Genomic DNA, 16547 nt, shown 5'->3' with positions numbered 1-16547 from the left:
TTCTTACATTTATTCCAGCATGCAAGGAGACAGCTCAGCAGGGGAAGGGGAACACAGGAATTTCCCTTGGCTTTCAGCAGACATGGCTGCACACATGCTTTGTTCTCTTGAATTCTTTTACCCTGTGACAAAAATCTTGTTGCCATCAATACAAGGGCTGGGGAGACAGGTCACATGAAATTGCACCAAGCTGGTTCCACATGTTATTTTTAGCCTTGTCTGTCATCTTAGAGAGGCTGTGTGTCAGAGACAAGCCTGCTGCAGAGGACAGAGGTAGCTCTTTAAATAAACTCTCCTACAAAGACTAGGACAGGCTGTAATTCTTGTATCAGGCAGCACCATTTTCTCTTTTCATTAAAAAAAAAAAAGTTTCTGTGGGGGAAAAAACCCAGGATGGGGACTCAAGAGTCTTCTGGGGTCTGTATGGAAGCAGAACTTGCACTGGGGACAGGGGCTCTCCCCACAGCTGGGAGGTGTAATGATGTCATGCAAGGAGGGCACAGTCCCAAAGACAGAGCTGGCTGTCATGCCCCGCACCACCAGGAAAAACAAGACTTCTCTCAGTGCCCAGGAAGGATGAGTGTTCAAGGCTTTGACTTCCTCTGCTCCTGGGACACAAGCTCACAAACTCTTCCGCCAGCAGATTGCAGACAGCTTTTGGCTTTCTCTGGGTTACCTGGAGGCTCTTCACTATTGCAACAGATTAATGTCCTCTACACAGACAGTGAACAAACTACTCAAATGCCCCAAATTCTGAGGCTCCCAGTGTAAGCTTACTGCATTTTTGCAAGCCACTTCACACCCCGATGAAGCAGAGTTTGTTTCTAACAATCTGCTCAGCCTATTGCTCTCACAGCATCTCCAGGCATATCAGGCCCTCACAGCTGCTTTACAACTACCCTGCAGCCACCCTACAATTACAACAGGTCTTCCTCGTCCACCATGTCCCAGAAGGAAACAATTCCACTCTTCTCCAAAGCCTTGTAAACAGGAACAACAGCAAAACCTGCACCTAAACCAGAATTACGTGGATTGGAAGATCTTCAAAGATTAATGCAGAAATTATTTTTGTTTTTAAGGAAAAAACGGTTCAAAGGGGTACATATCCCTGAAAAAGACACCTGAAATGGAAATAACCAACCACATCCCATAGTCCAGGAGAGGTTGGCAATAAGCTGCAGAGAGTCACAACCCTTTGCAGTTATATATATCAGGGAGTACCCAGAACAGCAAGAGCTGCCTACATGTACTTATCTGAAGACTGTAACTTCTTAAAGGGTGAGATTTTAACTCCACATAATGTAAAAGAAGACAGTGTAATGCACTGAAGGGAACTGTGATGGTCAGCATAGAGAAACATCAAAATAAGCAGGTCAAATGCTGGAGAGGATCAGTAAAGTTGTTACTAATAGGAGATAAATCCATTTGACAGAGCTGCCTGTAAAAAAAAAAAGTCTTTTTGAGAGGAATATAAAGCTTCTGTTACCAGCAATGCTAAATGAAAGGAAAATAGATCATGAAAGCTGAAGTGTTTGGAGCAGTGTTTTGGTCTCGTACTTACCCTTTCTTTGTAGTAGAAGGAGCTAATAGAGACCTGCTCCTTCTCGCTGCGTGTTGGGCTCCCACTGTACAAACGCAGGTTGCCTGGAGTCTCTGTGCGGATCTTCATGGGAGTAATGAGGCCACTGTGGTAAGCTGATAAAGCTGACAGAGACCTGGAAAAAAGGGAATACACTTTCAGGAGCTTTTCCCACCAAAACGTCCTGCAGGCTCACACTGACATCTTCACTAACCCCAGCTGCCAGCAATGCTGTGCCACCGTCTCGAAAGAAGTCTCTGCTGAGGCCCCGTGGTGTAAAGGGCCCAGGCCTACAGGTGTGGCCCAGGCTCTCTGTGCTGAGGTCACAGCTAACACTAGAGGGGACTGCCTCCAATGCAGGACCTGGTATTTTCCTGCCCATGACAGCAGCACACCTCAAACACCACACAGGGCACTCACCTGGGTGTGGGCTCCATCGGGGACACGGCGCGGTGCATGGTCATGGGTCTTGTGAAATACACCAGGTACCCTGAAGAGACAGGACACGGCATAAAGATCATGCAACAAGGAGTAGATTACTCAGGGGTGGTTCAACTTAAATGACCCAATTTCCCTGTGTTTCAGAGGCAAGGGGCTGCATTCTTATCCACTACCCTTATGATCATAAACTAAAAGCAGACCACCACATTGTCTCAACCCAAATCGACTCCCTGCAAACCTGCTACAAAGCATGGAGTTTTTGAGATGTTTCTCTCAAAAGCACAATTTCAAGTGGCTTATAGCCGTTAGAGAAAAGACAGGAAAAGAAAATGAGCAAATGCATGCTCATGTTTTACCTCTCCACCAGAACTTGCCAAGCACTGTTACTCCAGAGGTAAGTGAGGTGATGTTTGGCAATGCAGAGAAACCACTGCAGCTTGTACAGCTCTCTTCTTTAACAGGAGAGCCCCAGATATCTGAAGCCAACTCCAAAGCATTCTCTCACAAGCTTTACCCCATTTGTTAGCCTCTCAAGTGTCTTCAGCCACCTACTCTTGCAAGAATTTCAGGACTTAGCAGGTTTCACTGAGCCTATTCAATGCAATATTATTCTGTTTTACTTTTGCTTGGGAATTCGGTGAGTCCTGTATGGAAAGCAGCTTTCAAAATGTGCTCACACTGGGATGCAGTCAGGTCCAGGGAAGGCATGTGTGCATCTGAAACACCTCAGTGAAACTTAACACTTCTTACTCAGATCTTAACTTGATTTTTAATGATCATTACCCTCTATGTGCTCTCCTGGAAACCTGGATATGATTGTACCCCATCTCCCATTTAGGAGAAGTTTCTTAATGACCTTGGGAAAGCTATTTTGGACAAAAGAAAGAATGTAGATTGAGAAAAGAGTGGTTAGTAATATAAATACAGTTTCAGCATGGGTTAAGTTCAACCCCAAATCACAGGAATTTTGTGAAGACTGAGTGCCAGAATATACCCAGTAATGTGATGCTGGTAGGAGAGAACTAGGCAAGGAAAACAGCTATTCTCAGTGTTCTATAAAAAGAGAACTGTCAATGCCTCTGGCATGCCACAAGCCAAAGGTTATCTCTTCAGCTAGCCCTGCATTTCAAAATCCTAAAGGCCCACAAGCAACCCCAACTGCGAACAGTTGCTAACTAGTCTCATCTCCAAATTTACAATGATATCACTACTTTAAGACTATTCCTAACTCCTGACATGGCAGTGACCAAAACCTCATCATATTCAGAGGCTAGTGTTCCCCAAGACATCTAAAAGGACCATTTCCTGGTTTTAATGTATCAGTGATAGGGCTGACCTGCACCACAGAATCTGGCTCCAGAGGTCCGTGGAAATGGGATGTTAGAGTCCTGGTAGGAGCCATAGGCATTGGAGACCCGGGCGAACGTGGGCAAGGGGGGTGTGACGGAGTTGGACAGAGCGTAGGGATTGCTGGATGTGCTGTCCTCTTGGTTCTGAAACAGAAGTTACCCAAGGTCACACTCCTGCTGCCACAGGAGAGAAATCCAGCCAGAGCATCAGACATGGCAGTGCCAAGCAGCCTCACAGGAGGTGCTCATCCTTCAAGCCAGAACAGACCAAGCTCAGAGCACAGTTACTGCTTCAACTGCAGAGGCACTTGCAGGCACATTTGCCTTTGAGGAAAAAGCTTTTCTGGCTGCTTGTCCAGAGACCTCTCTCCTATCATAACCGTGTTGAAATGCAGAGTTTAACTTGGTGAGGAACAGGAAGAAACTATACAGAAAATCTGACCTTCAAACTCTGGATATGACTCTCAAGACAGCAAGTTGAGCTGAACATGATACTTCAAGGATGCACAAAATCTCCTTGTGTGGGAATACCACACAACTGTCAAACACAGGTTGGAGTCTTCAAGTGAGGAAGGCAGGTGGTGTGAATTACTGGGGGACCTCAGGACTATCCACAGGTATTTTTTTGCATAAAAAATACTACAATTTTGGTCTAAAGGAATTCTTTGAAAGCAGTGGTGCCTGGAGTCATCAGATTGCCACACAGCAGAGAAAATTCCCACTCTTAAAAAATTACTGATGAAAACAAGCAGAATTAAGTCTTCACATGTAAAAAAATCCCAGCCCTTTATTTGTGATGAATAAACAGAACCTCTCAGAAAAGAAACCTGAGGAGACTCTCAAATCTTTTCCTGAATGCTAAAAACACCCACTCTAGTACACTTCACCCACACGAAGACCTAATACCTGACACTGGGATGCTGAGTAGGTATCACAGATCTCTCAGCTAAGAGCAGAGTGTGACTTGGATTTATCTGCAGTATCACCCCTACAAAACCTCAGCAGAAGGCTGCAGAAAAAACCCCAGATTTTCACAGTTTGGGGTTTTTTTCAGGGAAGAAAACAAAACCCCTAGAATAGGACTAGCAGGATCTTTGACTAAAACTGAGGAGGTAAAGACATCTGCCACTGCCTTTCAGACAAGAATGAATCCATCAACAACCTGAGGCCTCTTATCTTCTCTCACAGATGATAACTGTGCCCTGGCAGTCAGTGAAATATATGCTGAGCTGGGAAGCTACCATGCACCACTAAGATTCTCCAATCTCCAGTCACTCCTGGTAACCTGGATATCAGAGTTTCCCAAAGCAGCAAACCTTCAGAGTCTCATTTGTGGAAAAAAACCCACATCTAATCATCCACTCAGCTCTCTTCAACATTAACCAGAAGTGCTCACAGAAATGTAATGGCCAGTCACAGGGGTCTAGTTACACATCTAACGAGGCCAGACTCTCACTGCAGAGTCCAAAGCGTAGGACATGGGAAAAGACAACAAACTAGGGCAGAAAGCCCACGCAGTTCTCCATACCACAACAGACTCCAGCCAGGAGACCAGCTGACGCAGGCAAGGCTCCAGGCAGCTCTGGTTCCGCTTCACTTTCTGCAGGGAAGTGTCTTTCAGTATCTGGAACACATACAAGATGCAATTTGAATCATGGTTTCCTCCACCTTTGTCCACATTCTTTTAGTCTGCAGAGCAGCTTAGATGCCAGGCCCTGAACAGGTCAAAGACATCCACTGGAGCCACTGGTGTGCTGTCTGCTCTGAGGAATGGCTGTGTGCTTTGATCAGAGCACTGAGGTTCACCTAGCAGCACACTGAGCCAGGATTTAGGCTTCAATATTACTGCAGCCCATATGTTTCATAGCAGTTTGTGGCAAACTGGATCAAGTTTTTTTCAGGAAGAAACCCAAACACATCCATCAATGTGTTGTTGGGGAAAGGAGTTCATTAGCAATAGGATTTGCTACACCAGATGATCAAACACCTGGTCTGAATTAGCAGGGCCTGTGTAAAAAAAGTCCCCTCATTTTTAAAGCAGCTTATGTAGTAGAGCAGGAAGCAACATCCCAGCTCAAAAATAGTATCATTCTGCAGCTGGATGCTTAGCTGGTCATTTTGTCTATTATTGGGTTGAGGACAACTGCATGAGGAGAAGGATGTTAGGGATCCTCAGGCAATACACATTACACTGGAACATAGCAGCAGTGAAGGAGCAGTGGAAAAAGGCAAATACTGGGCTGCGGCATCAACAAAACCCTCACCCTATGGGCTTCACAATTTATCAGTTCAACATGACCTGTGGTATGTCTTCAGCAAAGTCTGATGTTTGGTTATGTCTCAAAAATCCAGACCTCACATGTCCATTGTTTGCAGATTTGTAAAGACATTCTATACTCCTCACATACCTTCAGCAGCTTTGCCTTCATGGAAGCTGTGATGGAGGTTGGGTTGATGAACTGGAAGGATGGTGCAGCGTTATTGGGATACTGGACAGGGAACATCACCAGCATCCTGACTCTGTGGTTGCCGCAGTGCACCGACACCGTACAGCTGCGACTCACCGCATCCATCTGTGAGGAAAAGCAATTGCTCTCTAGTTAGATCTCCCAGGACTTTACACTTACAGTGGCTTAAATTCATGCTGAGGGACTGGTTCCTCTGCACATAAGATGAAGTCATGCTGTTCTCAAGGGCAGGGAACACAGTGACAGCAAAAAAGCCCTAGGCAGATGGGGAGAGGCTCAGCTCACACCAGCAGATGAACATTTTAGCATCTGGAGACCATGGCCAGCCCAGGCAGCAGCAAGAAAGGGGCTCTGCTCCAAACAGCCACTGCACCCCAGCCCACTTCACCTGGCCATGGAGCGCTCCAGGCCCAGTGTAGCAGCAAGAGGCACCTTCTAAGATCCTGCACAACTGTCTCAGAAAACTACATCAGGATCATGCCATGAGCTGTGAAATCACAGGGGTGGGGAAAGGAGAAAGGCAGCTGCCTCGAGCCTCCCAGACCAGTTCAGTGCTGTGCCTCCAGCCAGCTTCCACGCCCAAAGGAGTACGGAGTGCAAGGAAGAGGGCAAAACTGAGGGACAGAATGCAGGAACGCAGGACAGGGAGGGCTCAGCAGATGGGCCCAGCTAGTGAGATCAACTGCATGGAACAAGTCACCTTCCACTCTGCAGTCTAGGCAGAGAAGAAAACACCATCTAGCCTTCTCCAGATCAGCCAGTGTACTTATTGTGCTGAAACATTTCTCTCACACCAGTGTCTGGGATTATCCTCTTTCTTACTACCCCTGGCCAAGAGGATCTTGACAGCTCAAAATAAAACTTGTTTACAGACAGTAGTCACTGCAGCAAAGAAGGCTCCCCTCTAAAGGCTCCAATAAGCCAGTCTGCCCACATCCTCTCCTAACAAGCCAGGAAAAGGAAACTCTGTACCTCCACATTGACATTTCGGATCTGCACATTGATCAGTGAAAACTCCTGCTGCAGTGTTTGAGGCAGCCCCAGTTGGTCTGTTTTCTTTCCCACCAGGGGGTCATTCAGGAAATCTTCCTTTAAAGCTGACGGGAAAGATGAAAAACAAGTTAAGACAAGCTCTAACAGGCAGAGTTTTTCACATGATGTCAGGAGGTAGCCAAGACAGCAGGTTTTGCTCTTCTGACACATGGAGGTATGAGTGTTACCTGGCAAAGACCTGTGAGCTGGAGGGTCACTGCTATTGTTTGGAGGCAAGTTTCTGACCCTTTTCTTCCAAAAACCAAAGCTGTTTGCACACAGGGTTCCCAGGAAGGTTACAGAACCTGCCTGTACTCTGTACAGTCCTAAATGGTCCTTCTCTTCTCATGTGAGACCCTTTTTACTTCCTACACAGTGCTGCCAGAATCATGATTGGCTGAACTGGAGCATCTCAGTTCAGCAGGAAAGAACTGCAGCCAGAGCAGTCTCCAGGAGGAGCTCTGGTCTTTGCGACTAACACCCCATCATTCCTGACATTCAGGGAAAGCTTCCAAAGCATAACAACGGTTTGGGAGAGAGCAGGGAGTATTTCTGGTCCTAAGAGAAGCTTAATTCATTTGCAGCACCCATTTAAATTTAATGTTGCAAAGCACTCTAGTGCTTTAATAGCCTTTAAAGACTCATCGAAATACTGGGTCTAACTCTCCAGTTCCAGCAGTTTTTAGGAGGACAATAACCCCTGAAGGCCAGAACACATTTAAACAGCCAGGCAAGCTCTGCAGGACAAAGAATTACAGTTCAGATAACAAACTTCACTGAGTTTCAGAAGAATTGGTCTCTGCCCTGTGGTTGTGCCTGGCTTTTGCCTCATTTCTTGCTGTGTTATCTCCATAAGGGCATTTTATTGTGGCACCGCTTCTTAAGAAGGTCAGATATATTTTTTGATGATGGTTCCAAGGACAGAAGGAAAGTCCTGATTTTTCTGCTGTCATTCTCACACTTGCAATATCACATTGCACAGACATATCCCAGCAAAAACAAATGAAAAGAAATGCAAGAAGTTGACCTTTTACAAGCATTTGCCTAGAAGTTACTGACTTTGCTGCAGGGACAAATATCTGGTATTACCACTATCCAATGGTTTGCTGGATTTGGATAGGTAGGATGCTTAGCCAATCATTCTTGTTTGCAATTCTATTACAGTGCTTAGATATATTCCAGAAAAGGGAGCTGAAAAGGAGATTAAAAGAAGATCAGTGGCTCTCAGGGAAGATAATTATTTCTAGCTCAAGACACCATATAGCTTACTGAAAAGCTATCTCTGAGGTTCCCAGTATGGGTAGTACCCTCCCTTTGTCTTCTCCTCCCATTCCCTTCCAATTAGTTTTTTAATCCTCCAAAGCCACGTATTTGTACAGATTCCTAAAGCTCCTCTATAAGCAGCAGCAAGAGCTGCACAGTGAAGGCACAGCTGGGGGCTCTCTCATTCACCTGCAGAGTGCTGATCTCTTCAAAAGATCCCCCAAAGTGCTTTACTAATAAAACATGGAGGTTTTGTCTGCAGCTGAAATGCAGCCACCCCCAGGGTGAAACATCAACAATCCACAATAGCTTCTTGGCTAGAAGGAACTGAAATTCCTACCTAGGGATTTGCTTGTGTATTAATCCTGCAGTCGTGTTATTTGCAGCAAAATCTACCCTGCTACAGAAGAGCCACGTTCATTCCCTTTGGCCACAAGGAAAACCATAACAGTCTGAACCAAAGAAGAAACTACATGGAAACCAGATCCACACAGAAACCACATGGGATGCCTGGATGGGCCTCATAAGGGACAGAGTTGACTCTCTCCTGCGGAAAAAAGAGAGGTCAGGCAACCAGAATGAGAAAGCTTCCAGCTGAAGCAAGAGAGGTTGTGTTACCCCAGAAATACTGCTCATGGGGAGCACAGGTATCTGGGGCTTTTTCTATCATCTTATATATACATATACAGAAGTTCTGATGGCTTTCAGAAACCTGTTCTGTTGCCACACAGGACAGGAGGCAGAAAGGAACTTCACTGGCAATTGCTGAGCAAAGAAACTTCCAGTTAGGAAGAGATGCTTTCACTAAGGGACCTCACAACTGCTCCTTTATTCAAAGGATAGACATTTAACCACTTTCTCCCCTTCTCTGCAGTTTACTGGCAAGCCAAAGGGAGAATCTAATTGCTTCCCTATAAACCCATCACATGGGGATCCATTGTGGCCCAGCTTCAACACTGAAAGGAGCTGTGAATTTAAACTCAAACTGACATGAAGGCATTGGTGCACCCAATTCTTCTTCCTCAGTGAAGCTGTAGAAATCCCTTTAGATATTTTTTCCATGCACATCACCATGTGATGCTGTAACTTCTTCTCCTTGTACTTACACTGTTCAACCACTAACTCTGAATGTTTAACCTGGCCAGAGCCTTAACCACACAAACCCTCCTTCATGTCCCTTGCATGTCTCCTTTTCTGTAGGGACAAACTAACCCTTTCTGTCAAGGTGTCTCCCATCCACCCCTCAGTATCTCAGAAGCCAGGGACACTACCCCTCCCCCTCTACTCTGCCAGCCTTCAGCCAGCTCTCATCAATACATGACCAAAAATTCACGACCTGTCTCCGTATCTACTTTTGGTGAAGACACCAGCAAACACCTCCTTGTTAAATCAGTTCACACAGTGACCCCAGCAGAAGTGTTTAAGTACCAGGTGTGATACAAGCAGCTTGCATCAGTGCCTTACTCACACACTCCCTCTTCTATGGGCTCATCTCTCATCTTAAACTCATCTACCATCTTAAAAGGCAGAACTTACTTTCTGATTGCCTTACTTTTGGCAACAAGACACAACTACAACATAAAGAGCATGCAATTAAATGAAAATCATGACAAGGAAGAGCTTCATTTTACAACTAGAATCATTGTTTTAGAAGATAAAAAACTTGGGAGGACCATCCTGAGGAAGCCCTAGTGTTTTTCCTCTTCCCTGCTGAGGAATCCTTTAAGCTTTGAAAAAGCAGGAGGTTGTGCTTTGCCTATGTTTTCTTATGCTAAGATCTATCTTCTTCCCAACACAAAAATGCTGGTGTTTGAGGTTCCACAAGCCATCACTTCTCTCACCTTCCTCATCCCCATGTCCAGAGTTATGCTGGGGCTCCACATCCTGGGGGTGAAGGGTCTTGTCTGGCTCTGGCAGATGAGAAATCCCATCAATGAGGTCCTCAACTCCATCCAGGATATCATTAGCACAGAGCTGAAAAGAACAAACACACCCACATGCTGCGCAACAGAATCCAAGTTGTGGGAAGAACCACCACTAAACAACTCACTTCTCCAACAGATGGATTTGCAAGGTAGGTCTATCCACGCAACAGCCATGACTAGGACTGCATTGTTCCTGTGACAAAGACAGGTGGTCTTTCACTTTCCAGCACCCTCAACTCTGTCACCTCAGACAGCCTGGCCAAATCTCCTGCTCTCTTAAAAAGCCACTTAATTGACAGGGCCTGTCTAAGAAATAGAAGTTTACCTTTAGTGAAAATTAAAACTAGTATTACTTAAATTCACTGAATTAATTTGTTAAAACTTGTTTAATTTTTTAGATCAAACTTAATTATAGCACACTTTCTGCATTTGATATTTACACTCCAATAGGATCTAGAGACCCAGGTACATACATGTCACCCTATTGTTCTAGGTCCTGTATCAAAGTGAGACTATAAAACCCTGAATTTTAAGTTCAGCACAAGAAAACTGGGAAGATGAAGGGGAAGAGAAAGGATAACAGTGTGATGTAGCAAATTACAGCATTGGTCACCAGCAACATGCCATCATATGCGTAGTTTGATCCAGACAAAGACAAGGACAAAAGAGTGGGAGCCAGTAGAGGAAAAATAAAGGCTCTGACACGAATGAACAATTGATAAAAAGACAGGAAAGAAATCAAATGTTCACAAATATATCAGGTAGGAGTAAAGAGTCATTTTTCACAGAGAAAGTTTGTTACAGACCTGCAGGACTCCTGCAGGATCTGTGCTGGGACACATGCTTCTCAAGATATTCATTAAAAACCTGGAATAGGAGGTGAATAGCGACATGACCAGGTTTGCTGATGCCACCAAGTTTTTCAGGGTAGTAACAAGCGTGGCTGACGGCAAACAATCACAGAAGGACCTTACAAGAGTAACTGTATTAAAATGAAAGATGAACTTTGGCTCTGATAAATATAAAGCAACATACATAGGAAAAATGGCAAGCTCAAGCTAGGGGAACAAGATGTAGAAGCCAGACTAAGCTGATGATTTCATGGAATTATGCCAAACAATTTACAAACTAAACTGAGTCCTGAGAATTCTTTGGAAAGAACAAAGCTCAGCTCCCCATCCCCAACGGTATATACTAGAAGTGAAATAGGGTTGTGAAAGGCAAAAGGACAATCAAAGTTCTAGTACAAAGGATGAATTAAATCAAGACCTTTTGACTTGAAAAGGAGGAAGGCGAGAAGGATATGGTGGAGGCCTACAGAATCATCAGTAGTACAGAGAATATTGCTCATTTCATCTTCAGTGAAATTAAATTAGGTGGCAAAATAAACAAATGAGCTGGTTTTCCACACAACATGCAGAAAAGCCATGAAACTCCTTGTTGTTACAATATTTAAGGTGATAAAAATTTACACAGGTCCAAGAAAAAACAGAACAAGTCTGTGGAAGTGACACTCATCAAGCTCTATCTCATAAAAAGATGCAGACTTAATGAGCCTTTAAGTTGCAAACAGCAGGAGGCTGACAGGGCATTTGAGAGAAACATCATTCTATGCCTGCCTCCTTCTTATCCCCTCCCAGTCTGAAGATGTGACAAGGCCATGTGGCCCACTGTGGCCATAAATGAACCTCTGGTATGAGCCAGCACAGCTGTTCTAGTAATTGCATCAGAATCTCTAACTGCTGCAGATCCACACACCCACACCACCCACTTCAGGCTTAGAGGCAACGGACACAAGGAGAGGTAGAGGAAGGCACAATCCCTGCATTTACCTGGCACCTAAACTACCAAGAAATAGTCTTGCAGCCACAGATGTGACATTTTAGAGACAATGCAGGCAGTAACTGCCCTCCACCTTCTCCAACACACTTCTGCAATTAATGTTAAGACAACAAAGCAGCTTTGCACAGCTACAGAAACTTTTGAGACACAGGCTCAAAAGAGAAGATCCATCACAGGTCTCCATGGGGATGTTTTAAGGCTGGAGCTGAAGAGGAAAGTGAAGTACAGCTGGCTTCTGTGTCTGCAGCTCTATGATATCAGAGGAGTGACTGGGAGTGCAAGGAAGGGGAGGTGAATCCAGCCTGTAAGAAAACTGTCTACAGTTCAAGAGCCAGAGCGTCCACATACCCTCTGCAACTGAGAGTCAATCCGCCACATGCGCAGGGTCTGATCCCGGGACCACGTAACCAGCTGGTAATCTTTAGAGCCTAAAGAGGACAGAAACAATTAGAGACCCCACTGGAAAACAGAGACTATCTCAGCCCTGTGTTTAGAGTAAACAGATTCAAACAAGCCAGCATGCCATCCAATGGATAAGGCACAAAACTGAAAGGCAAAGCAAGGCCTTTTCTGCTTCAAATTGACCGAGGTACACCAGCCTTTGTGCCCACACACCACAGTTTCCACACCTCTAAATAGGCTGTGATTTACAAGCCAAAAACACAAAGGATAATGAATGCAACACTACCAGGTATAAACAAGATCCACAACAATATTTACTTAAATAGAAGAAATAGTACAGTAAAAATAAATGTTTCTCAACTATAACTGTAAAGTGGTAATATCTTTTAGTTCATAAAATCTGTTGTTTCATGAGGGAGATGTTGTAAAACATTTCTAAACAATGAGAAGGTGGTTCTGCCCTTCCTCTTCTTGCTTCTGAAAGAGTTGGATGATGCCAAGTTCAGGTTGTAAGGAAATAGATCTAACCACATACTATCTATCAACAGGCAGAGGTACACAGACCTATTTATGTCCATTTTTAGGTCTTGTGATAGTGTTAAATTTCCCTTGTCAAACAGCTGCTATGCTTTAGAATTTGCTGCTGCACAGCTGCTTCCTACATCCCCCTGCTGAGGCATAGGGGCTATCTAAATACAGCACAACAGACTCTGTGGAAGGAAATTTGTGCTATCTTGGTTGTCTACATGCTGAAGCAGACTTGGAATCTTTGTCTGATTGATTTATGTTGCTTGAGACAAGCAAGACATCCAACCCTGGGTATCTATGTATCTACTAACACAGCTAAGACAACCAACTGTAGCTCAAGTCCTCTTCAATGTTCATTCACAAACTGTCTTAGAATGTGCCTTCAGATTCTAACAGAGTTCTCCATTGCTCTCCTCTCTTTGAAAGAGGAAAGTCAAGGTATGGAGAAGGAGGTGACTCAACTGAATGGCCCCAGCAGCTGGTGGCAGAGGGCTGGACCAGCACTTTTACACAGCACTGCAAAGCTGTAGCACAAGTGACACCAAAGCCAGACATGCACATTTTGTCAGTGGCAGCTGAAGTGCTGGAAACAAAGCTGTGCTCTGTGTGGTTATGCAACCTTTGGTATGGAATCTCCTATTCTTAGCTGCTTACACTAGAAAATTTAGTCAGGACTGAACTCTAACAGCAGAGTCTCTATCCCACTTTATTCCTCCCTTGCCTTGGCCAGCACACAAATAAGGTGGGCTTGCTGCATCTGTGGTCTGGGATATGCTGGAGGCTGCTGATCCAGACCATGATATGAGGGGTTACCTGGTTAGCCTGCAGCTCTAAGCAGGGAAAGGGTGCCTGCATTCATGCACCTATCTAATAATTTGCACAATTTATTCTGAAAGATTCATTTGAAAAGAGACTCCCAGGAGAGTGGAAGCAATGAGAGTCCCCACTGACCCACTCAGCACTCGGTAGATTTCCTTTGTTAGCATGGAAACAAGTGCTTCTGTAAGCACTGCCATAAAACCAGTACACAACAGCTGTAGTTTGAGGGGAGCAGTGGGGGACAGGAAGGTGGGCAGGAGCTACTTCAAAGGAAAGGCAAGAGTCAAACAGCAACAGCATTGCAATCAGGAGCCAGGTCTACACACTCCTGGTTAGCTGACAGCCAGTGTAGGGAATAGAGCACATCCAACTCTGAACTCACCTTCTTTCTGCTTTCTCCACTGAAACTCCAGCACCACATCATCATGTCCCACAAAAGTGTGGACAGGCGTGTTCAGGTCAAAGACATTCCAGAGGAGGAGACTGTTTTCTCGACGGAGTTGGGGGACCATCACTGTCACCAGTCCATTGCTGAAAGGCTTAGAGAGAAACACCCTTCCGGTTAGCCAGGGAGAATTATGTTCCAATACTGCTATTACCATACTCTCATTTTTCCCTTTTCCCACCAACGCGAATGCAAAGATTTTAAATGAGCTCAGCACAAAGCAGAACCAGGCCAAAACCTGGCACGGTCCAAGGCAGTTGCTGTGCAAAACCACTGTGTTTCAAGGGCTAAGATGTAGTCCACTGAGATACTCAATGTAGCTCACTGAAGATGAGTAACTTCTTTCTGCTGCTTCCTCACTTTTCATCTGTGAGGCTGGAGAGATTTCACCACTGACTTTTCACTGGGGATCCTTACGGCAATCTGCCTGGAGGTGCAAGAACTGCTAGCTGGGGACTGAGCCCCAGCAGCTCATCAGGGTCACAATGCTCAGAGGAACACGGAAACCAGTCCTACACCCCTCGCTGTTTGGATAGGGAAAGGGGATCAAGATTCAAGGCACAGCACTGGCTTCAGGCCACATTCAGATCTCTGGGGATTATGACTGATATTAAGAGCCTTAGCTTCACTTTGGGTGGGTGCTCACTCGCTCCTTCTCCTGAGTGCCCCCACTGTGGATGCTGCTTTTCTACACCTTTTAGGCATCAAGAAGGATTTTTTAAAATCAACTTAATAATGTCCACAAGTAGAACTGGTGAGAAACCCTATGGCAGTTCTTTATTTAATGTCTCTTTGTGCATTCTTCTCAGAGCACAAGTGGAACTGGTGGGAGTTTCTCACTCACCGTGTATCTTGCCTTCCAGACAGGAACCTGGCAGGGAAGGATATTGAGGTATTTCCGAGGCTGACGGTAATCCCAGAACTTAAAAAAAAATTAAAATAAACCAAGAGAAAGGCAAGCAAAGGCAAGAGTCAGCTGGCTATATTTTCAGGCTGTAGTTTTCCATGTGGTTTGCAGATAGAACAGACCAAAAAGCATGCCAGGGTGCCCACAGCATCATTAGTAATCCCATTCATTAACAGCAGAGACAATCCCAAAGGACAAATACCAAGCTATCAGCATCTGGCAGCATCCCTTAGAAAATGAGTAACTTGGGGTCATATTCACAGTGATCATAGCTTGAGTAATTAGAGCAGGGAGACAGGCAGCCTGCTTGGGCTTTCAGAACTACAAGGTACGCTGCAGGCTGCCAGCCAATGTGCCAGTCCAGGCTGGAGGCAGGCCCACCCTGCTGTTACTGCTAATTTTCTAATGAAGAATCTAACCTTTTGCTTTGCTAGAATACACATCAATTGCATTTGCCTCAGAGCTTAGCTCAATGTGAATGAACTCAATTTGGCTGACATACAAAGCACACTATTTCCCCCCAAGCAAGAGGCCCTGCACAGCAGTGCTTGCAGGCAGTCTCTTATTGATACTCCTGTCCAACATGAGTTTGGAAACTCCAGGGGCTGAAGTATGTCTCCTCTCAAGTTGCTATAATCAGCTTGAGGCTGGCAGCATGCATTTCAGTAAAAAGGCTCTTCTGGCATGTGTGGTCTGTTCCTTTCTGGCAAGCAACAGGCAGAGGCAGTTGTTTTCAGCTTCAATACTGCCCTAATCACCACAGGTATGTGGCAAACATATGTGCACCCATTCTTCAATGACCTCTCTGCCTGTTCTGAAACAGTCCTGGCTCTCAACACACCAGGTGGCGAGAACCCAAACAATAAAGATCCAGATCTTGCCAATGGCAAAGCACTCCCACAAACTTCAGCAGCAGCAGAAGGTGATCTGCTCCACCATCCTTCCTACTCCCTCGCAGGAATTGCAGAAACAACACTTACCCTGACAGAGTTGTCCTGGCTGGAAGTGGCCAGTGTATACTCATTGTCAGGATGCCAGTCCAGACCATGGATTTTGGAGAGATGAGCTGCCAAATACTCCACTGCAGTGCTGGGCTTCTGCAAGGAGAGACATTGTCCTTCTCAGCATAGGACACCTAAAATTTGGTCTAGTTCTTTGGAATAAAGAGAGATACTTTAACCAGGGCAAGAGTTAGAACAACCACCCCTGCTGGGGAATGGCAAATAGCTCAGCAGAAGTAGCTGAAGAAAAAATCCTGTGAAGGTATGGCAAATTCCAGTCACCAAGTGCAACCCTAACTGTACTTTTATACTCAGTTAAGCAGTTAAGTACTATGAGATCAAACAGAAAATGTTGATGGGTACAGTCTCTGAGCAAGGAGGCTACCTACATACTCTCTTCATGGTCTTGGATTCCCAATTCTCCCTAGTTTAAACTGACCCAGAAGAGAAATCTGGGATAAAGTAGTACATTTCCTCAGTATTTATCTGTCACCAGAGGAATATCTGTATTGAGTAGGTGGGAATACGTACAGACTGCTCAAAAAT

At 45.0% G+C, this 16547-nt stretch overlaps 1 protein-coding gene across 4 annotated transcripts in view; it reads right to left on the bottom strand.

Annotated features, from left to right (window-relative positions):
• Nucleotides 1-16547, bottom strand: part of WDR59 (WD repeat domain 59) — a 52660-nt gene that overhangs the window by 21266 nt on the left and 14847 nt on the right. For all 4 annotated transcript variants that reach the window (XR_014590978.1, XR_014590979.1, XM_083870172.1 and 1 more), the window contains exons 8-18: nt 15981-16097; nt 14938-15015; nt 14031-14187; nt 12248-12327; nt 9974-10106; nt 6810-6934; nt 5778-5942; nt 4898-4993; nt 3357-3513; nt 2000-2069; nt 1562-1715 (exon numbers count right to left, since the gene is read on the bottom strand). Coding sequence is in view for 2 of the 4 variants with exons in the window: in XM_083870172.1 (XP_083726298.1) it covers nt 1562-1715; nt 2000-2069; nt 3357-3513; nt 4898-4993; nt 5778-5942; nt 6810-6934; nt 9974-10106; nt 12248-12327; nt 14031-14187; nt 14938-15015; nt 15981-16097 (1332 nt within the window). In the remaining 2 variants the exon portion in view is untranslated. The remainder of the gene's footprint in view (nt 1-1561; nt 1716-1999; nt 2070-3356; nt 3514-4897; nt 4994-5777; nt 5943-6809; nt 6935-9973; nt 10107-12247; nt 12328-14030; nt 14188-14937; nt 15016-15980; nt 16098-16547) is intronic.

This window comes from Zosterops lateralis, assembly GCF_965231275.1.
Source record: "Zosterops lateralis genome assembly, chromosome: 12".
NCBI classification, from domain to species: Eukaryota; Metazoa; Chordata; class Aves; order Passeriformes; family Zosteropidae; genus Zosterops; species Zosterops lateralis.
Note: the sequence above shows the minus strand (reverse complement) of the source record. Positions and strands in the feature narration are given on the sequence as shown.